At 35.2% G+C, this 25,591-nt stretch overlaps 1 protein-coding gene across 1 annotated transcript; it reads right to left on the bottom strand.

The window, feature by feature from the left end:
• Nucleotides 1–965: 965 nt before the first annotated feature.
• LOC132543722 (carbohydrate-responsive element-binding protein-like) lies at nucleotides 966–7,948 on the bottom strand. Its single transcript, XM_060207243.1, has 7 exons — nucleotides 7,838–7,948; nucleotides 6,577–6,750; nucleotides 5,705–5,789; nucleotides 5,255–5,354; nucleotides 4,096–4,219; nucleotides 2,865–2,994; nucleotides 966–2,688 (listed from the first exon to the last, which is right to left on the bottom strand). The coding sequence occupies exons 1-7, from the start codon at nucleotides 7,922–7,924 to the stop codon at nucleotides 2,012–2,014; spliced, it is 1,377 nt and encodes a 458-aa protein (XP_060063226.1). The 5' UTR covers nucleotides 7,925–7,948; the 3' UTR covers nucleotides 966–2,011.
• Nucleotides 7,949–25,591: the final 17,643 nt, after the last annotated feature.

Below are 25,591 nucleotides of genomic sequence, written 5' to 3'. Positions count from 1 at the left end.
ACAAGAGGCCCAGTATTGTTCACTTGGATATTTCAGTCAATAATGAAAAACTTTACATTTTTTCAGAAGGAAAATATTTCCCCTGATGAGTCTCACCCCATGGATACAGCTTCAAATTCCTTAGGGTTGGGGACAGACATCAGTTGTTAATTTCTTGATGTCCGGCAATGCTATTATGTTATGGGATGATGACCTCAATGGCTTTAAATCTTACATCAAAATTGTGTTTATCTCCTTATGCCCAGCAATGCTATTTATGATTATGTAGTGGGGATCTAAACTGTTTTCAAACACATTTCTCCTATTGAGCCCCTCCCCTTCTGTCCTAGGGGGCCCGAGATCCACCATTTTTAAAAATTGATTCCCCTTCACCAAAACATAATTCACATCAAATTTGGACAAAGTCCAATCATTCCTACAGTAAGAGTAGGATTTCCCGGAATTTGCCGTATTTCCCCTATTGGATCCTGCCCCTCCAGCTCCATGGAGCCAGATCTCTTTACCTAAAGATGCTTCAGAAAAAATTTGGGTAAAATGCAATCATTTCTATAGGAGTAGGATTTTAAAGAACTTACATAATTTCCCCTATTGGGCCCCGCCCCTCAGACCATGGAAGCTATTTATGCAAAATGTTTCTATTTCCCTCAAAATCCCCTGTCGTAATGACTAGTAGTGTTTTGTAGAAAAAGTTGACAGACGGATGCTGCATTATCCCTATAGCTCACTTGGTCCTTCGAGCCAGGTGAGCTAAAAATTTAACTCTCGCTTGGTCCTTTGAGTCAGGTGAGCTAAAAATTTAACTCTCGCTTGGTCCTTTGAGTCAGGTGAGCTAAAAATTTAACTCTCGCTTGGTCCTTTGAGTCAGGTGAGCTAAACATTTAACTCTCGCTTGGCCCTTCCAGTCAGGTGAGCTAAAAATTTAACTCCATGAAAATTCTGGAACAACAAAAGCAAGGAACAACATATTATGAAAATTTATGTCTTTATAACAAATATAACAATTACATGGTACAGTGAAATACTTTCTTTGACAACTTCAAAACTATTGGGGCTAAATACAAAATGGTTTACGCATGTAGTCATGATGGGAGTCTATCACAATAGGTACACACAAGTAAGCCATCCTAACGCAATTTATCTCAATAATCTTCTGAACTGAAATACACAGTATTTACCATGTAAATACCAGTATAACCAAACATCTACAACTTCTCAAACACCTCTCTCAGCATTGTACAGCCCAGATATTGGTTTCCAAAGTTTCAGTGTACTGTTTCATGTTGAACTTTATTTATATGTAAACCATACTTAAGTTTCAATGCTGAATGTTTTCATAAAAACTTGATATCTTTTTGTAAAATTAAGTGAAATCAACTGAATAATGCATGTGAACAAAATTTTGTACGATAAATACTGTATCAATTAAATTTAATGCTTATGTGGTCAGTCCTATAATAAACCTTGATTGCTGAGAGTCTATTGACTTTTGACGAGGTTCACAATGATATACCATGCATTATGAAAAATTCTTTACAAGTTGTTTGTAGATTGACATCTGTTTTCTAACCAGACACTTGTTCTGTACTAGCCTAAATACAAGCACTAGAGTTAAGTGTACAATCATCATTATCATTCTGTACAAGCTATACATAGATACAAGAACACCCAACAGAATACACAATGATTAAACATGATTTCTACGATGAACACCATCACCTCTTGTCCTGTTCAAAATTGTTCCATTCATTGTACAATAACAATGCTTTATGTCTCATTATATACACATTTTATATTATCACATATTTTACTCTTTTGCACTTTTCTCTCCAACTCCACTCATGTATTATACTATCAAATTCAACTCTACACATTTTTTTCTCTTTCGACTCTTATACTTTTCTCTCAAACTCCACTCAAGTATTTTTCAGACTCTTGTCCCTTGTCTTCCTCAGCCTCTTTGCCTCTCTCACTGGAGTGTTTTCACCATGCCTGGCCAACACTCCATGTTGTGTTATAAATGTTTACCCACAGATGAAGTGTTTGAGTGAGCAACCTGACTGGAAGAGGGGATCAAATTACAAGAGTCCAGAACACAGTAGCTACTACTAGTAGTAAGAGATTCAGAAATATCACCGAAGCTCACAGATTGTGTGAACTGAGCATCGGATATCACAGTGCAGTTCATAGATTGTGTTGATGAAACTCCGTCAAAGCTGTGTGGTGGAGTTAGAGAGTCTAAAGAAGTGGTGGGAAGAATCTGATAAAGATCTGGTAAATTATAGTCCTGTACATCAACCTGTTTAGCTAGACTGTCAAGAAGACTGTCGGACAGCATGTGGTCTATGGTGAGTTGACTAGATATAGAATTCTCACTTTCGGCCATGATACTATCCACAATGATGGTAGAGGTGTCAAGCTGCTCATCAGATTGATGCAAGGAAGTCCACAAATCCATACTATCATCTGTGCTGGCCTCGTGGGCTGGCAGGATGGGAGAGTGGGGGACCACAGAAGGGCCAGGGGATACTGCAGGACTTGAAACTGATGCTGGTATCTGTGGTGATGTTGGGCTTGGTGGTGCAGGAAAGGGGAATGCCTGGGTATTAGATAATGCCTCCTCTTGCAGACATTCTGGTTTGGTCATGATGCTGGTCTTTTTACACAGTGATGTCAACGAATCAAGCATTCCTAAACAAAACGATACATGTCAGTTAAAAAAAACAGCGACTGAATTCTAAAATTTCAACAAAAGATGATCAGCAATAGATAAATTGGCATTAAAACTCAATATATGAAATATCAATCAAATACAACTAGTTAAGAGACTTGTGTAACATTTCCATGACTTCTGTGGCTATACTGACCTGGACGGAGACTTGTGAGAGACAAGTGATCAGCTGCCCACTGCAGCACTGATTTGACCAGGTTATCTCTTGTGGCTGAGGCTGTCAGACATTTGTATGCCTTGTACATTGGATTCATCAGGAAGCTGAACTAAGTCTACTTAAGGAAAGCAAAAGTTTAATGGAAATGTCCATCCCCTTCTGGTCACATCAAATATTTTAGAATATTATCCATCCTCTCCCAACTTTATATAAGTGCTGAATTCATGCACATTTCATTTTTACCATCAGAAATAAAATCATACATCTGAAATTGTGTTGGTTTATTTCTACCCTCAAATATTTCAAATTGTGGAAAAATGTCTAAATATAAACAATGAACAGCAAAACAAAAGATTATGTAGAATGATTTACCGTCATGTATCTGATAAGGAGGTGGGGAATGATTTACCGTCATGTATCTGATAAAGATGTGGGGAATGATTTACCGTCATATATCAGATAAAGATGTGTGGAATGATGAAAAATGATCAACACCACAGTGGAATCGAAAATTGTTTGGGATGGGGAGTTCTTAAATAAAGTTTTCAAATTTTAAGATAAAAAGGTTGGGAAGTAGTAAAAAAAGTTATTGTCCCCTCACCCTACCCACTGCTGATTCCTTTATCGTGTTTAGACAAGAACAAATGTTTTAGCATCCACTCTTTTGTTTCACCTAGACAAGAGTGAATACCATTTAGCATCCACTCTTTTGTTTCACCTAGACAAGAGTGAATACCATTTAGCATCCACTCTTTTGTTTCACCTAGACAAGAGTGAATACCATTTAGCATCCACTCTTTTGTTTCACCTAGACAAGAGTGCATTTAGGGTCTGCTCCTTTGTTTACCAATAAAAAAGAGTACATACTTTATAGCATCTGCTCCTATGTCACGACTAGACAAGTTATCATCAGTAGCCTCTGCTTTTTGTTGCAGCTAGGTTGCTCCTATACATGACAGGGTTCTCACACCCCATTATGGGACTGGGGCCCGGGGCCCTTAGAATTGGGAAAACTTGGGGTCTGAATTGGGAAAAGATACTATTTTTGCATTGGGATTCGGCCCCAAATCTGGCAGATCGAGAGCCCTTCATGAATAAATATCTTGCAGAAAATTGATTTCACTTAGACATCTGGAGTAATTTTCTACATAGCAAGTCCTCAAAGGCATTCTCTTCTCCTGTAGAATTGTGTGACTTAAAGCAAGGATACAATCCAAAATTTCCAATTATTTGAGGTACGTTCACGGACGTAGTCTGCATACAGCTTGTCAAGATCATACTGAGACTTGTCCTGGCTCTTTATTCCAGATGCAGGCAGTTGACTCTGCAGCATACTACAAAACAATGATAGTAAATGTTTTACATTTGAACAATTCCAATATATCCTTTAACATGTTTACAAATATTCTGTACGGTGTACCCTGATGACAATAATACTAGCCTCAAAACTTTCAGTCAATTTCTACAAAACCTTCTTATCCCTGACTGCAATAATTTTTGAGCAATTTGTACAGAATATTCACTAGTAGAAGAAGTGATTCCTCATCTTTTCCCATAGTTGTTTACATGAAAATTTTAGTTTTGTACTTATCTCAAATCCATTGTATACTGTACATAAAGTACATATGTATTCCAAACAATATGGCAGATGAGGAATCATTAAGGTAGAGAGTTACCAAAGTGTTGGATATGTGGACTGACAGGCAAAACTGTGGTAGGGTTTCCATAAAACTACAAAGCTTCAAAGCAAAACAGATATATATATATATATACAAGCCATATCTCTAGAGCAAGAATTTGCCCATTAAACAAACATTTTGAAAGGATATATCTTTATTCTGAAAAGAAGATGGAAATATGAAATGCCAATGCTTAATTAATGATTGAATTACAAATTATAATATACAAAATACCTATTAAAAAGAAACAAATATTAACACATATAAATTACCACACTTGTTTCCAGAAGAATCTGCAAGTAAATCAGAAAGATTAATCAAGAAAAGCATGTGCAAAAACTAGACCTACATATCAGAAACATACCACAGTTTGAGAATACTAATATTGCCTGTCAGCCCTTCAAATCAAACTGAAAATAAATTAACTTATCATTAAATAGCATGCATGCCATTACTTAAATGCAAAATATAAATGAGCACCTGAATTTGAATTCAAACTTTAAAAGTGAATATTAATACTTCATCCAATCAAATCCAACACTTTGATAGGATTCGCCTGAAAGTGACAAGAAATTGACAAAATATTAATCAACAATTAAGAGTACACTATAGAAGTTACATAACTAGAGAACTGACGACTTATGGCTAACAACAAACTTTACACGTTATTGATAAAGTTTCAGGACTTACTGAATGTCAGACCCCAAGGCTTGTATTTCTTGCCGAAGGACACTGATCTCGTCTTGTCGAGCCTTAGACTCGGCCTTACCCTGGCAGCAATGCACGGCAGCTACAATATGGAGATGTGTCAGAAATTTGGGTGAGGGCACCCCCCACACAATCAGGGGGGCGTCGACCTATAGCTAGACTAATAAACAACACATACAGTTCTCTTTCCACAAGTCAACACAGCACTTATGCCATTCTGCAGGGCAAAAACCTTGTCATAAATGACAATTTGTCAGAGATCTCTCCCATCCTTGATATGGTTTAGGAACTTTCATGCAGGCGTGAGGTATGGAAAGAGGATTGCAATAATTGTATTGTTGGTTCCCTAACAGACCCTACTCTAGGGAAACAGGAAAACTTACTGACTAATCATACATTAATGTAAGTAGGAAAAGTAGCAAGGGTACCTACTTTTGCACAGCATAGCCGACTTGCTTTCTTTTGGGGAACAATCTTCTAGTGCCGGTACCAATTCTCTCAGGGTATCAAAGCCTTTCTGCAAGAAAGAGCAACTAACAGATGAACAAAAATAGTAACTCAAATAAAACATTTATTCTGGAAGAAATGAACATGGTCAGTACCATCAGCTCATCATGCTATATAGACAGTAGACAACCACACTTTCCTGCACAAAACAATCTACAGTGACTTGTAAAATATACACCACGAGTAATTTTGCATCAACTAATAATTTGACAAGATTTTCAGTGTTATAGTCAAATTACTTAAGAATATTTAATAATACCATGAAGGATATTATTTACTTCATAAGGAAATTAAAAAGTTATTATAGGCATAAAAAAATGACTTGTGTGGATAAGGTTCACTGTAAACCATTGTGAAATTAACATTTCTTCTGGAATAGTTTTTAACAGGTCCGTGTTTTTGAATCTTAAATAGAAATAGACAAGAGTCTATTTAAATCTACTTAATAAGATACATTAGTCATTTATTAACTAAAGATGTGACCTTTCAAATAATAAAATAAGCAGTCTTTCAGCAGCTGACCCACCTGTTGTATCCATCTTACCTGGAAGACCCATCGTTTAATTGTCATTTCTTACAAAGGATAACAGGCTCATGGACTACTGACCATATCTATTATCATTCCGGGAAAGGTCAAATTCCTGTTTGCATTGCCCAATGGCTGGAAAATGAGCTAATCTGTTTATAAATGACAACCACTCTTAACCATTGAAATACAGGTACTAAAACCCAATAACATTAACAAATAATTTGCAGATAAATTTTGTAACTATCGGCCAAATCGGCACGATGCAAACCTGTATTTTGTCACGGCGTTTGTATTCTGCCTTGATGTGAGAATCTCTCTTGTGCCTGGGAACTGGGTTTGCAGGACGACCACATTTGCGACCTTGTTTTGGCGAAGTTCCAGAGGAGGAACAGTTGCCATCCGAATTCTGTCTCGAGTTTCGATCATAGTGACCATTATTCACCTAGGACAAACAGAAACCAACATAAACATCCAATAGTTATATCACAGTATATATTGTAGTAATTTATTTCAAATTGACCATCCATCAAGGATTGTCCAGCCCTAAAATACCAAACACACTTTCAGACGAAAGGTATTTTATATATCATAACATGATTACCTTGTGATAATTTTCAATCAAACAAATCCTTTGAAAGGTGAAAGTCTTGTACACTAATACCATCGGCAAATATGGTAGAATTAAGTGAGTTAATTAGTGTTTAAATAATTCTTCAAGTTAAATTTAAACAATTACTATTCAAATGAAATGCATCTATACCTTATTTAGATTCAAACATGTCTATTTACTGCTATTAATACTGTTTATCACAAAGAATTTTGACACACTTGTGACAGTGACGATTTCTTTTCATTCTAATTGCTAAATGAACACAGAATATTGAGAGCCACTAACGTTTTCTCTTTGAATGATGTGTAGTGGACCGAATCTGCTTACGTTCTAGATAAAGGTCCAATTCAAGTTATAACAAAAATAGCAACTCCTATTAAGTTGAGTTGTTTCCCTTGTTCTATAATACATTAAATAAACAAGAACTCTGAAATAGGCTATATACCGCTTCGTGAGTCATAGAGTTTTCTGAAAAACACTTTAAGCTTATAAAGACATTTCATTGGTGGCTCCGAAACATCCATGCATTTCATTGGCCGACCTATTTATCGCGCGATGATGTCATACCTAGGTATAAAAGCTTTTGCACACAATATTTAATTTCTTGCCAGTTCAGCCGTCGATAGGAACGCACCCTCATGTGATCGTTCCATGTGCTTCAATCGCTGTGATTGTGCAAATTATGCTAACTGCATAGTTATTCCAATATTTGGATACTTTACAGTGACAGTGGTTGTCAATGACAAAAATCGCAGTGTTTTGATGAAGAATAACAAAGTAATTCAAAGAAGTCTTGTTGAATGTAGAACAATTGACCTGGACACAAAATTGCCGACAAGGAACCTGATCTTAAAATTTGCTAAATTCAAAGAAATCAAAAAAAGAAACATTACTTGAAGAAAAATAATAAATTAAATACCTTTAACTTTGTTGATATCTCCTTATCAAGCTGTGTAATGACATCGTTAATGGTATAAGTTGTTTCGTAATCGTCGACAACCTTCATCGTGGCTGTTGGTTCGCCTGATTGATACCGCGCGGGGCATATATATACCCATATCCCACAATGCATCGGCGATGGCTAAATTTAGCGTTGAACCCAAAGTAGATTTCCCACGAAATTGAACATTTTTTAAGTAAATGTTTTGAAAACATTGTCAGTTACTCGTAAATGAAGTTATATAACAATGCCATAATTACATTTCAGAAAATAGCAACGGAAAGAATGCTTATTTTGCCCCAACAAGCTGTGTTGTTGTAATGTAGTTCAAGATGGTGGACACGGTAAATGTTTGTTAGCAAGTTAAACCAAATATATAACTGATGATTGCACGAGCTGCTTATGTAACTAGTGTCGTAATATTTGAAATACTGTAGGACATCAGCATACAATTAACACCTGCTTAACGTGTATTAGATCTATAAAGCAGGAATACAGGTCAGGTAGACACTGACCATGTAACTAGCTAGAATATAGGTAGCCAGAATGAAGGAAATGTCGATTCTTCATTTTATTTACTCGTGCAAATATAAATAAGCAATGTTGACTGTGAAACTGGCAAAAGTGATGCGGAGAACTCAGTTAAATCGCCTCGTTCCTCATGACGTTATGTAATGAGTCGGACCGATGACCATTCGATCGGACGTCACGGTCGCTCCATAATTCCAGTGCTAGCTGGTTCGAGCCGGTTTTACCGAGTCAAATGTAAGCGTGCCTGTGTGTTGCACACACATTTTAAAGATGTATGTATACTCGGTTGGTAAATTATAGAAATAATTAAATGAAATGAAGAACAATTTTAAAGCAAACTTTACTTTCTCGAGATATTTATTTACCCTGTCTACCACAAATCGCGCGTCATCTTGGTTCACTACATTTAGTGGCCTAGAAACCATGAGTATTTTTAACGGAAATTAAACAGTCAAAAACAAGCCATATGCCTAATAATAATGAATTCACAGAGAGTTATCTATCTCATCTACACCTTCCTTTCCTATGATCACAGAATCATTCATCAGAGATCATTAACAGTGAACTTTAACTTCGGGTTTGTTTTTGTGTGTTTTCCTTGTTACAGACCTTTGCCCATTCCAGTGCCACATAAACAGACCACATCGACATGCTGCAATATAATTATATATTGTCCGAATGCCCTACTAAAAATGGACAAAATACAATCAAGTATATCAAACTTATCATACAGTGTAATAAAATATATACTGTAGTACAACACACTAGTGTTATATATACTGTTGTACAACACACTAGTGTTATATATACTGTACACAACACACTAGTGTTATAGATACTGTAGACAACACACTAGTGTTATATATACTGTACACAACACACTAGTGTTATAGATACTGTAAACAACACACTGGTGTTATATACACTGTAGTACAACACACTAGTGTTATAGATACTGTAGACAACACACTGGTGTTATATATACTGTAGTACAACACACTAGTGTTATATATACTGTAGACAACACACTAGTGTTATATATACTGTACACAACACACTAGTGTTATAGATAATGTAAACAACACACTAGTGTTATATATACACAACACACTGTGTTATAGATACAACACACACTAGTGTTATATATACTGTACACAACACACTACTGTGTTATATACACTGTAGTACAACAGACTGGTGTTATATATACTGTAGTACAACACACTAGTGTTATATATACTGTAGTACAACACACTAGTGTTATATATACTGTAGTACAACAGACTGGTGTTATATATACTGTAGTACAACACACTAGTGTTGTATATACTGTAGTACAACACATTAGTGTTATATATACTATAGTACAACACACTAGTGGTATATATACTGTTGTACAACACATTAGTTTTATATACAACACATTAGTGTTATATATACTATAGTACAACACACTAGTGGTATATATACTGTTGTACAACACATTAGTTTTATATACACTGTAGTACAACACACTAGCGTTATATATACTGAAGACAACACATTTGTGTTATATATACTGTTGTACATCACACTAGTGTTATATACACTGTAGTACAACACACTAGTTTTATATATACTGTAGACAACACACTAGTGTTATATATACTGTTGTACAACACATTAGTGTTATATACACTGTAGTACAACACACTAGTGTTATATATACTGTAGACAACACATTAGTGTTATATACACTGTAGTACAACACACTAGTGTTATATATACTGTAGACAACACACTTATGTTATATATACTGTAGTACAACACATTAGTGTTATATACACTGTAGTACAACACACTAGCGTTATATATACTGTTGTACAACACATTAGTGTTATATATACTGTTGTACAACACATTAGTGTTATATACACTGTAGTACAACACACTGGTGTTATGTATACTGTAGTACAACACACTAGTGTTATATACACTGTAGTACAACAGACTGGTGTTATATATACTGTAGTACAACACCCTTGTGTTATATATACTGTTGTACAACACATTAGTGTTATATACACTGTAGTACAACAGACTGGTGTTATATATACTGTAGTACAACACACTAGTGTTATATATACTGTTGTACAACACACTGGTGTTATATACACTGTAGTACAACACACTAGTGTTATAGGTACTGTAGACAACACACTGGTGTTATATATAATGTAGTACAACACACTAATGTTATATATACTGAAGTACAACACATTAGTGTCATATACACTGCAGTACAACACACTAATGTTATATAATACTGAAGTACAACACATTAGTGTCATATACACTGCAGTACAACACACTAATGTTATATATACTGTAGTACAACACACTTGTGTTATATATACTGTACTCTACTGACACAACCGTATGTTAGGGCTCACACTGTCCTCCTTTTCGTCAGATCACAAGCTATGATTCCTATGTTTTGTTATATCACCGTTTTTCTCTGGCTGTATCATAATTAACGAATATTTCTATTTATTATTGGATTCGGTACATCACTTCCTCCTTTGTTGACAATAGATTTTGTTTACATACATTTGTTTTCTTTGTGTTCTGTTCTTATTTACCTAATTTTGTTTACATTTATTTTCCTTTGTTATTTATTTATGTTACTTCTATTTTTAGCTTGAAAGGAAAATTCCGGTTTTAGTAAACCTGTTGTTTTAAAGGAAACTAACACTTGACCCTTACTAATGGAATTAGATCAAGGCCATTTAATCTCCTTTGTGTTAAGGTGTATGTTTTGATTAGCTGTGTTAACGATACTGTTAGTTTTGTCTTTCTGTTGTTTTTATCAGTGAACGTGGAGGTATATTTTGACTTTGTCTATTGAACGGGTGGTTTATTGTCTTTTTTATTGTATAAATTTTACTTAAAGGCCTCTTGACAACAGAATGTTCTCAAAAGAATTGGAGTTTTTTTTAACAAAGCAAGGTAGACGGGTCATAAACAATTCATTTATTATATCCAGTTTTCATTTGTGTCCTTTAGTTTGGCATTTTACAAGTATGAAAAGTGTGAGAGAGATGGAAAACATTCAGAAGGGTGCACTGAGATGTGTTGCGTGTGGTTTTTATCTCACCTGTTAATCCTCTTTTAAAAACTTTAAATACTACTCTTTTTCATGTCAAGAGTCTGAGAGATATGGATGATAAAGCTTCAAAATACTACCAAAGCTATCCCCTGAATACACACACGATTTAGTAAGATTTTTGAAAAAATCTGCTTATGATTTCAGGAGAGACTACACAGTCAGCATTTCTTGTATCAACACTTCAAGGTATGGACAGAACTCGTTCTCTTATGAGCCTGTCGGGGTGTGGAACAGCCTCCCAAATGAATTGCGGAGATGTGAATACTTCCCAGAATTCCGGAGTCTGATCCACACCTAGGAGGGTTCCATTTGCCCTCTCGGTACAAAGATAAATTGGTTGATCACTTTTCGCTGTTATACTTAAAATTGTTTTTAATGCTGCTTAGTCTGGTCAAGGATTTTAGTCGGTAGGGAGTGGCCCAACCACCTGTTCTTTGACCTTCAGTAATATTGTTGTTTTACTAAGATGTGTTTTCACTATTGTACCTCTCTTGCTTTATGTGTTTTAAAACTAGGTTTTTTTTTATTTTTCTTACTCAAAACTCTTTTTACTTCCAAAACAAGTTCTTGGTTATTTCCTGATTTTTGCCAAAATCAATTTCTAAATGAAGTGTTTTGTGATTACAATTTAATCTTGTATCACCGTGTCTTGTTTCCCCGTGTCTTGTATCTTGTTTCCCCGTGTCTTGTATCTTGTATCCCCGTGTCTTGTATCTTGTATCCCCGTGTCTTGTATCTTGTGTCCCCGTATCTTGTATCTAGTATCCCCGTGTCTTGTATCTCCGTATCTTGTATCCCCGTGTCTTATATCTTGTATCCCCGTGTCTTGTATCTTGTATCCCTGTGTCTTGTATCTTGTTTCTCCGTGTCTTGAATCCCCGTGTCTTGTATCTTGTATCCCCGTGTCTTGTATCCCCGTGTCTTGTATCCCCGTGTCTTGTATCCCCGTGTCTTGGATCTTGTATCCCCGTGTCTTGTATCTTGTATCCCTGTGTCCTGTATCCTCGTGTCTTGTATCTTGTATCCCCGTGTCTTGTATCTTGTATCCCCGTGTCATGTATCTTGTATCCCCGTGTCTTGTATCCCCGTGTCTTGTATCTTGTATCCCCGTGTCTTGTATCCCCGTGTCTTGTATCTTGTATCCCTGTGTCCTGTATCCCCGTGTCTTGTATCTTGTATCCCCGTGTCTTGGATCTTGTATCCCCGTGTCTTGTATCCCCGTGTCTTGTATCTTGTATCCCTGTGTCCTGTATCCCCGTGTCTTGTATCTTGTATCCCCGTGTCTTTATCCCCGTGTCCCGTGTCTTGTATCCCCGTGTCTTTTATCCCCGTGTCCCGTGTCTTGTATCCCCGTGTCTTGTATCTTGTATCCCCGTGTCTTGTATATAGTCACTGGTGTTCTGATGTAAATATTGCCTCTATGTGTGAAAGCTGTTTTATGTTGTTCTATGTAGACACACTATAGTTTCCTACACGTAGTGTATGTAGTCAGATGTACTGTCGCTATGTCACTACGCCAAACAAATTGCTGGACGGGCCAATGCTAGGTAAAGAACTACCCGTCACTTCTGCCAACACTCATGGTAATACAAGCTAGTTACGATCTAGGTCACCAGTGTAGTAGTATATTAGAATCCCCAACTTCCTGTTGTAATACAAATAACTTGGCTTTTTCTCAACCGCATAATAGTTTTGCTTACTACATATAGCAACAGTGACGTATCTAATAAGATCAGATTATAATTATAGAATATAGTGACTTTGTATGTCCCTGATGTCTATTTATAGAGAGAAACAAAAACATTACCATGGCACTTCTTTGGGGATTCTTGTTTGCCAAGAATGGCAGTAACCTTCAGAAGTAACTTTAAAGTAAAACCTCACGGAATCCCGGATGTATCGTCCATGAGTGAATATCAGAATTTAAAAAAATATATTTGTATGTCACTGCTGACTATTTCTATCACACACAGTAACTGTTTACGTCAATACTGATTACTTCTATCACACACAGTAACTTTGTATACTATCAATTTTGACTATATCAAACATCTGACTGACTTAGTATGTCACTGCTGACTATTTCTATCACACACAGTAACTGTTTATGTTAAAACTTACTATTTCTATCACACACGGTAACTTTGTATACTATCAATGTTGACTATATCAAACTTCTGTCTGACTTAGTACGTCACTGCTGACTATTTCTATCACACACGGTAACTATCAATGTTGACTATATCAAACATCTGACTGACTTAGTACGTCACTGCTGACTATTTCTATCACACACGGTAACTTTGTATACTATCAATGTTGACTATATCAAACATCTGTCTGACTTAGTATGTCACTGCTGACTATTTCTATCACACACAGTAACTGTTTATGTCAATACTGATTACTTCTATCACACACAGTAACTTTGTATACTATCAATTTTGACTATATCAAACATCTGACTGACTTAGTATGTCACTGCTGACTATTTCTATCACACACGGTAACTTTGTATACTATCAATGTTGACTATATCAAACATCTGACTGACTTAGTATGTCACTGCTGACTATTTCTATCACACACGGTAACTTTGTATACTATCAACGTTGACTATATCAAATATCTGTCTGACTTAGTACGTCACTGCTGACTATTTCTATCACACACGGTAACTTTGTATACTATCAATGTTGACTATATCAAACATCTGACTGACTTAGTATGTCACTGCTGACTATTTCTATCACACACGGTAACTTTGTATACTATCAACGTTGACTATATCAAATATCTGTCTGACTTAGTACGTCACTGCTGACTATTTCTATCACACACGGTAACTATCAATGTTGACTATATCAAACATCTGTCTGACTTAGTACGTCACTGCTGACTATTTCTATCACACACGGTAACTTTGTATACTATCAATGTTGACTATATCAAACATCTGACTGACTTAGTACGTCACTGCTGACTATTTCTATCACACACGGTAACTATCAATGTTGACTATATCAAACATCTGACTGACTTAGTATGTCACTGCTGACTATTTCTATCACACACGATAACTATCAATGTTGACTATATCAAACATCTGACTGACTTAGTACGTCACTGCTGACTATTTCTATCACACACGGTAACTATCAATGTTGACTATATCAAACATCTGACTGACTTAGTACGTCACTGCTGACTATTTCTCTCACACACGGTAACTTTGTATACTATCAATGTTGACTATATCAAACATCTGACTGACTTAGTACGTCACTGCTGACTATTTCTCTCACACACGGTAACTTTGTATACTATCAATGTTGACTATATCAAACATCTGACTGACTTAGTACGTCACTGCTGACTATTTCTATCACACACGGTAACTTTGTATACTATCAATGTTGACTATATCAAACATCTGACTGACTTAGTACGTCACTGCTGACTATTTCTATCACACACGGTAACTATCAATGTTGACTATATCAAACATCTGACTGACTTAGTATGTCACTGCTGACTATTTCTATCACACACGGTAACTTTGTATACTATCAATGTTGACTATATCAAACATCTGTCTGACTTAGTATGTCACTGCTGACTATTTCTATCACACACGGTAACTTTGTATACTATCAATGTTGACTATATCAAACATCTGACTGACTTAGTATGTCACTGCTGACTATTTCTATCACACACGGTAACTATCAATGTTGACTATATCAAACATCTGTCTGACTTAGTATGTCACTGCTGACTATTTCTATCACACACAACTTTGTATACTATCAATGTTGACTATATCAAACATGTAACTTAGTACGTCACTGCTGTTTATGTTACTATTTCTATCTCACACACGGTAACTTTGTATACTATCAATGTTGACTATATCAAACATCTGTCTGACTTAGTATGTCACTGCTGACTATTTCTATCACACACGGTAACTATCAATGTTGACTATATCAAACATCTGACTGACTTAGTACGTCACTGCTGACTATTTCTATCACACACGGTAACTTTGTATACTATCAATGTTGACTATATCAAACATCTGACTGACTTAGTACGTCACTGCTGACTATTTCTATCACACACTATTTCTAACTATCAATGTTGACTATATCAAACATCTGACTGACTTAGTACGTCACTGCTGACTATTTCTATCACACACGGTAACTTTGTATACTATCAATGTTGACTATATCAAACATCTGACTGACTTAGTAGTAACTTTCACGTCACTGCTGACTATTTCTATCACACACGGTAACTGCTGACTATTTCTATCACACACGGTAACTATCAATGTTGACTATATCAAACATCTGACTGACTTAGTACGTCACTGCTGACTATTTCTATCACACACGGTAACTATCAATGTTGACTATATCAAACATCTGACTGACTTAGTACGTCACTGCTGACTATTTCTATCACACACGGTAACTATCAATGTTGACTATATCAAACATCTGACTGACTTAGTACGTCACTGCTGACTATTTCTATCACACACGGTAACTTTGTATACTATCAATGTTGACTATATCAAACATCTGACTGACTTAGTACGTCACTGCTGACTATTTCTATCACACATGGTAACTTTGTATACTATCAATGTTGACTATATCAAACATCTGTCTGACTAGTACACTGCTGACTATTTCTATCACACACGGTAACTGTAACTGTTGACTATATCAAACATCTGACTACTTAGTACGTCACTGCTGACTATTTCTATCACACACGGTAACTTTGTATACTATCAATGTTGACTATATCAAACATCTGACTGACTTAGTACGTCACTGTCACTGCTGAAACAACTATTTCTCTCACACACGGTAACTTTGTATACTATCAATGTTGACTATATCAAACTTCTGTCTGACTTAGTATGTCACTGCTGACTATTTCTCTCACACACGGTAACTTTGTATACTATCAATGTTGACTATATCTATCAAACATTTTGGGAGTGATTATTTGATGACCACTCTGTATTAAAATATGATTTGTTTGGTGATAGCAACCGAGTGTAGTCATCGTCATATACAATTAACCTGTCGTGACTTACCACTGGTGGTGATATGTATTCCTCTATGTCTGTCTGTCCGTCCGGCTGTCTCGCCGTCCGTCCGTCTGTCTCTGTCTCTCTGTCCGTCTGTCTGTCTGTCAGTCCGTCCGCCTCTCTGTCTCTGTCTGTCTGTCTTTCTTTCTCTAACTATCTTTGTGTGAGCATTCCGACATGATGTATACAAATGGAACTAAAAAAAGTACATGTATTGTGAAAAAACCTATCGTGCAGTTTGTGTCTATGTGACGTAGGTAAATTCGCCGCAATATATATCATACAGACATTGAACACAATGACATGTAACTTTTCTGATATTAAGTAACACTTTAAAACATGTTTATTTTGTGTTATATACGTCAGAAGAAAAATGTACATCGTCGTGAACCATTCTAGATAATTAACCACTCACAACTGAACAACCCGGAACTATACATAAAGAACGATAAAAAATCAATATTGTTAAATAATTGCGTCGATATCAAATACAGGATCATCAAAATACGTACCGTCCGTCACGTGTCTTCTGTCCGGTGTACCATCCATTGTTTTGTTTTGTCATTTTGGACACAGGACGCAGGTGCATCAACACAAAATCGTTGTTTTATTTACTATATTATATAAGCAATGCATTACTGCTTGGTTAATCTGGGCTTAAAGAGAAGTGTATTTTTTATATCAAGATTTCAATTACGAAGCAAGTGTGTATGACCACAAGACAGTAAACATCTTTGTGAGATGTATATGACAGATTGATCTGAGTCTATCACTAATGCTGCACTCGTGACTCACTGATGACACCTGAGATCCCTTACCAAGACTTACGTTATAAAACAGTGGTAAGGGGCCAGACGTATCATCATCAGCTCCTCACTAATCTATCACACATCACGTGGTCCTAGTTCCATTCAGAAAGAACTAACATCAAGGTCAGTGCTGCGTGATCAGATAATATGGGTATGTGCAGGTAGATATCTAATGATAGATCGCGTGAATGTGTTCATTCAACTTAACACATCATCAATTTATCATTCGCTGATCGATATAAAAAGAAAACAATCTGTGACAGCAAAAAATATGAACACGAAAGTCGCACGAAATGTCTTTTAGTTAAACATGGAACATATGTCTGGGTCCACACCAGTGTCCTTGTTGTGACGTATAACGGTGTGGTGTCATTTCTGTTCTCTTAGGTCACAGTTTACCTCACCAGAGGGTCTTTTGGCATCTTTTTCAAATATAGCTATGACTTATATAACTGTCTCCAGATTATTGAAGAAGTCTGTCCATATGTGCTCCAGAAGTCCTGTTTATAGTATTGTGTTCCTTCCGTGACTATGTAAACTATTTAAACATTTCATATAGTGATGTGTTCCTACCGTGATATATGTAAACTATTTAAACATTTCATATAGTGATGTGTTCCTACCGTGACATATGTAAACTATTTAAACATTTCATATAGTAATGTGTTCCTACCGTGACATATGTAAACTATTTAAACTATTTAAACAGTTCATATTGTGTTCCTACCGTGACATATGTAAACTATTTAAACATTTCATATTGTGTTCCTACCGTGACATATGTAAACTATTTAAACATTTCATATAGTGTTCCTACCGTGACATATGTAAACTATTCAAACATTTCATATTGTGTTCCTACCGTGACATATGTAAACTATTTAAACATTTCATATAGTGTTCCTACCGTGACATATGTAAACTATTTAAACAGTTCATATAGTGTTTCCTACCGTGACATATGTAAACTATTTAAACATTTAAACAGTTCATATTGTAAACCTAAACATTTCATATTGTGTTCCTACCGTGACATATGTAAACTATTTAAACATTTCATATAGTGATGTGTTCCTACCGTGACATATGTAAACTATTTAAACATTTCATATAGTAATGTGTTCCTACCGTGACATATGTAAACTATTTAGACTATTTAAACAGTTCATATTGTGTTCCTACCGTGACATATGTAAACTATTTAAACATTTCATATTGTGTTCCTACCGTGACATATGTAAACTATTTAAACATTTCATATAGTGTTCCTACCGTGACATATGTAAACTATTCAAACATTTCATATTGTGTTCCTACCGTGACATATGTAAACTATTTAAACATTTCATATAGTGTTCCTACCGTGATATATGTAAACTATTTAAACAGTTCATATTGTGTTCCTACCGTGACATATATAAACTATTTAAACATTTCATATAGTGTTCCTACCGTGACATATGTAAACTATTTAAACATTTCATATAGTGTTCCTACCGTGACATATGTAAACTATTCAAACATTTCATATTGTGTTCCTACCGTGACATATGTAAACTATTTAAACAGTTCATATTGTGTTCCTACCGTGACATATGTAAACTATTAAAACATTTCATATTGTGTTCCTACCGTGACATATGTAAACTATTTAAACAGTTCATATTGTGTTCCTACCGTGACATATGTAAACTATTTAAACAGTTCATATTGTGTTCCTACCGTGACATATGTAAACTATTTAAACATTTCATATAGTAATGTGTTCCTACCGTGATATATGTAAACTATTTAAACAGTTCATATTGTGTTCCTACCGTGACATATGTAAACTATTTAAACTATTTAAACAGTTCATATTGTGTTCCTACCGTGATATATGTAAACTATTTAAACATTTCATATAGTGATGTGTTCCTACCGTGACATATGTAAACTATTTAAACATTTCATATAGTAATGTGTTCCTACCGTGACATATATAAACTATTTAAACAGTTCATATTGTGTTCCTACCGTGACATATGTAAACTATTTAAACATTTCATATAGTAATGTGTTCCTACCGTGACATATATAAACTATTTAAACAGTTCATATTGTGTTCCTACCGTGACATATATAAACTATTTAAACAGTTCATATAGTGTTCCTACCGTGACATATGTAAACTATTTAAACATTTCATATAGTAATGTGTTCCTACCGTGACATATATAAACTATTTAAACAGTTCATATTGTGTTCCTACCGTGACATATGTAAACTATTTAAACATTTCATATTATGTTCCTACCTTGACATATGTAAACTATTCAAACATTTCATATAGTGTTCCTACCGTGACATATGGAAACTATTCAAACATTTCATATTGTGTTCCTACCGTGACATATGTAAACTATTTAAACATTTCATATAGTGTTCCTACCGTGACATATGTAAACTATTTAAACAGTTCATATTGTGTTCCTACCGTGACATATGTAAACTATTTAAACATTTCATATAGTGTTCCTACCGTGATATATGTAAACTATTTAAACAATTCATATTGTGTTCCTACCGTGACATATGTAAACTATCTAAACATTTCATATTGTGTTCCTACCGTGATACATGTAAACTATTTAAACAATTCATATTGTGTTCCTACCGTGACATATGTAAACTATTTAAACAGTTCATATTGTGTTCCTACCGTGACATATGTAAACTATTTAAACATTTCCTATAGTAATGTGTTCCTACCGTGACATATGTAAACTATTTAAACATTTCATATAGTGATGTGTTCCTATCGTGACATATGTAAACTATTTAAACAGTTCATATTGTGTTCCTACCGTGACATATGTAAACTATTTAAACATTTCATATAGTAATGTGTTCCTACCGTGACATATGTAAACTATTTAAACAGTTCATATAGTGATGTGTTCCTACCGTGACATATGTAAACTATTTAAACAGTTCATACAGTGTTCCTACCGTGATATATGTAAACTATTTAAACAGTTCATATTGTGTTCCTACCGTGATATATGTAAACTATTTAAACATTTCATATAGTGTTCCTACCGTGATATATGTAACTATTTAAACAGTTCATATTGTGTTCCTATCGTGACATATGTAAACTATTTAAACATTTCATATAGTAATGTGTTCCTACCGTGACATATGTAAACTATTTAAACAGTTGATATTGTGTTCCTACCGTGATATATGTAAACTATTTAAACATTTCATATAGTAATGTGTTCCTACCGTGACATATGTAAACTATTTAAACAGTTCATATTGTGTTCCTACCGTGACATATGTAAACTATTTAAACAGTTCATATAGTGTTCCTACCGTGACATATGTAAACTATTTAAACATTTCATATTGTGTTCCTACCGTGACATATGTAAACTATTTAAACAGTTCATATAGTGTTCCTACCGTGACATATGTAAACTATTTAAACAGTTGATATTGTGTTCCTACCGTGATATATGTAAACTATTTAAACATTTCATATAGTGATGTGTTCCTACCGTGACATATGTAAACTATTTAAACTATTTAAACAGTTCATATTGTGTTCCTACCGTGATATATGTAAACTATTTAAACATTTCATATAGTGATGTGTTCCTACCGTGACATATGTAAACTATTTAAACAGTTCATATTGTGTTCCTACCGTGACATATGTAAACTATTTAAACATTTCATATAGTAATGTGTTCCTACCGTGACATATGTAAACTATTTAGACATTTCATATAGTGTTCCTACCGTGACATATGTAAACTATTTAAACAGTTCATATAGTGTTCCTACCGTGATATATGTAAACTATTTAAACAGTTCATATTGTGTTCCTACCGTGATATATGTAAACTATTTAAACATTTCATATAGTGATGTGTTCCTACCGTGACATATGTAAACTATTAAAACATTTCATATAGTGTTCCTACCGTGACATATGTAAACTATTCAAACACCGTGACATATGTAAACTATTTAAACAGTTCATATTGTGTTCCTACCGTGACATATGTAAACTATTAAAACATTTCATATTGTGTTCCTACCGTGACATATGTAAACTATTTAAACAGTTCATATTGTGTTCCTACCGTGACATATGTAAACTATTTAAACATTTCATATAGTAATGTGTTCCTACCGTGACATATGTAAACTATTTAAACAGTTCATATTGTGTTCCTACCGTGACATATGTAAACTATTTAAACATTTCATATAGTGATGTGTTCCTACCGTGATATATGTAAACTATTTAAACATTTCATATTGTGTTCCTACCGTGATATATGTAAACTATTTAAACATTTCATATAATGTGTTCCTACCGTGACATATGTAAACTATTTAAACATTTCATATAGTGTTCCTACCGTGACATATGTAAACTATTTAAACAGTTCATATTGTGTTCCTACCGTGACATATGTAAACTATTTAAACAGTTCATATTGTGTTCCTACCGTGATATATGTAAACTATTTAAACAGTTCATATAGTAATGTGTTCCTACCGTGACATATGTAAACTATTTAAACTATTTAAACAGTTCATATTGTGTTCCTACCGTGATATATGTAAACTATCTAAACAGTTCATATAGTGATGTGTTCCTACCGTGATATATGTAAACTATTTAAACATTTCATATAGTAATGTGTTCCTACCGTGACATATGTAAACTATTCAAACATTTCATATTGTGTTCCTACCGTGACATATGTAAACTATTTAAACAGTTCATATTGTGTTCCTACCGTGACATATGTAAACTATTTAAACAGTTCATATTGTGTTCCTACCGTGATATATGTAAACTATTTAAACAGTTCATATAGTAATGTGTTCCTACCGTGACATATGTAAACTATTTAAACTATTTAAACAGTTCATATTGTGTTCCTACCGTGATATATGTAAACTATTTAAACATTTCATATAGTGTTCCTACCGTGATATATGTAACTATTTAAACAGTTCATATTGTGTTCCTACCGTGACATATGTAAACTATTTAAATATTCCATTTGTATTGCCCCTAAGAAATAATCCATTAAATAAAATAAAATGAAAGTAACTTCCTGTGTATCACTAGGAATGTGTTTTACCAATACTGAAAACACACTAGTGAAGTCATTACATATAGCAGTAATACAGCGTACCATTAAGAAAACTTCACTCAAAATGGAGTTTAGTGACGTGAACCAAATGCTGTCATTTAACGTTGATTTGGTGATGATGATTTATATGTTTCAGATTCAAGCAAGGGTACCCTAGACCTTGACATCAAATATATTGGTCTCAATTGAAGAGTAATGACTGGCAATTGTCCACAAACAAGAACGATATACAATGATTTTAACATTTCTATGGGACGTTTTTACAAAATATTTGCCTACGTGTGCCATATTTTACAGAACGTCAGAACCTGTATGTATCATGTTTTACACATTGTCGGGGACCAAATGTGTCATATCTTACACCATATTTCACAATAAGTCGGGGACCACACGTGTCATATTTCACAATAAGTCGGGGACTACACGTGCCATATTTCGCAATAAGTCGGGGACCACACGTGTCATAATTTACATAAAGTTTGACGGGGACTTAATGATTCGTGTTTAACACAATGAAGGGACTTGATGTTTCGTGTTTTACATAATGACGGGGACTTGATGTTTCGAGTTTTATACAACGACGGGGACTTGATGTTTCGTGTTTTATACAATGACGGGGATTTGATGTTTCGTGTTTTACACAATGACAGGGACTTGATGTTTCGTGTTTTACACAGTGACGGGAACTTGATGTTTCGTGTTTTACACAACGACGGGGACTTGATGTTTCGTGTTTAACACAATGACGGGGACTTGATGTTTCGTGTTTTACACAATGACGGGGACTTGATGTTTCGTGTTTTACACAATGACGGGGACTTGATGTTTCGTGTTTTACACAGTGACGGGGACTTGATGTTTCGTGTTTTACACAATGACGGGGATTTGATGTTTCGTGTTTATAACAATGACGGGGACTTGATGTTTCGTGTTTAACACAATGACGGGGACTTGATGTTTCGTGTTTTACACAGTGACGGGGATTTGATGCCGGAGCCTGCATGCCAGATTGGGCTTTATACATTGTTAGGGCCTACATGCGCCATGTTATACACAAAGTTGGGCCTGCATGTCAGGTTGGGCTTTATACATTGTTAGGGCCTACATGCGCCATGTTATACACAATGTCGGGCCTGCATGTCAGGTTGGACTTTATACATTGTTAGGGCCTACATGCGCCATGTTATACACAATGTCGGGCCTGCATGTCAGATTGGGCTTTATACATTGTTAAGGCCTAAGTGTGACATTTTTCTGGATGATGAGAGACAATATCACCAGCATTACCCCTGCCACACGTTTGTTTGTGTACACGTGTACTGTACTGACTATATCTTCTGTTTCTTTCCTATTTCCTGACTCGACTCTGTAAGTTTAATTACTATAAATGTACCCATATTTCAGTCCTAGAGTGTAACAAACCCTCCTATACCTCGTGTTATTTCTTTGTTACACAGGCTGTCAAAATTATAGGTTCCCTTTCCACATAATCAACAATAATCATATTTTGATTAATTCTACAACGATGACATCAATAAGTACAGAGGGAAATCGTTTTATTTATTTATTTGTTTACTTACTCGTTGTATATTTTTTATTTTTTCTACTTTTTAAAAATACTTAACAAGTACATCAAAAATACATCAACACATATTCACAGGTATGGCAAATCATCATCATCATCATCGTCGTCATCATCATCATCATCATCATCATCATCATCATCATCATCATCGTCGTCGTCGTCGTCGTCGTCATCATCATCATCATCATCATCGGCGGCGTCATCATCACCGTCGTCATCATCACCATCATCGTCGGCGTCGTCATCATCATCGTCGTCATCGTCGTCGTCATCATCATCACCATCATCATCATCACCATCATCATCATCATCATCATCACCATCATCATTATCATCATCGTCGTCGTCATCATCATCATCATCATCATCATCATCACTATCATCGTCGTCGTCGTCGTCATCATCATCATCATCGTCGTCGTCGTCATCATCATCATCGTCGTCATCATCATCATCATCATCATCGTCGTCGTCGTCGTCATCATTATCATCATCATGTGGATGCATTCACCATCAATATCACTTAGCGTCTTACTTTCCTTAGCATCATCATCAATTTCATCCCGATGGAAATTTAGCAGCAGCTAAAAAGTAAGTATTGTAAAGAAGGTGGCCCAGATTAGATTTCGTAATTACTCGAAAAATAAGACCACATGGTCAGGACACTCACATGATCATCACAGGTTCGTTTCAGATGAATCCCACTGGTAGAACTTGAGCATTTTACGGTAAGTAGTTGTTCAGGGAAAGCCATATTGAACTTTCGGCGAGGCAGTAATTTTGAGGTGGAAGAAGTTATTTTTTTTTCAAGATGGCGGTCGTGATGGATTTGGGAATGACCCAAAAAATAACATCGCTTGGTCGAGAAGTTTTATATGTATTGTTCAGGAAAACCATAATTGTGTTTTCATATTGCTTTATCTGCCATGTTGAACTTTCGTGGAAATAACTGTACTTTTTTGCTTTCTTTTCATAATATTCCCTTCAATGTTTAGCTCCATGGCACCAGTAAAGCTTCTGCAATATAGTGGCCATATTGAATTTCCTAACTGATCCAGAAAATAACAACACTTGATAAAAAAATAACAACACTCGACCAAGACCATTTCAGAGACATTTTTAAGAAAACATTAAACCGAATCTCATTGATGGAACATGAAAAGTTTGAAACATGAGTTTGAGGACACGACGCCAGAAGAAACACGCTAGTCACCCAGATCTTACATGTATATGATCTGGATATAAATTCACCGATACAGGGGTGATTGAGAGTTAAATTTTAATCTGTTTATTTCAAGGATAAGTTGGTTGATAACTTATAGAGTGAGAGTAACATAGGTCATTGATATCCGCTCCTCGATCGGCTCATCGTTTCAATTTGA

This window comes from Ylistrum balloti, unplaced genomic scaffold (genome assembly GCF_031769215.1).
Source record: "Ylistrum balloti isolate Yb309-2 unplaced genomic scaffold, AGI_CSIRO_Ybal_v1 Utg369764, whole genome shotgun sequence".
Lineage (NCBI taxonomy): Eukaryota > Metazoa > Mollusca > Bivalvia > Pectinida > Pectinidae > Ylistrum > Ylistrum balloti.
This window is presented reverse-complemented; position numbering and strand designations above follow the sequence as displayed.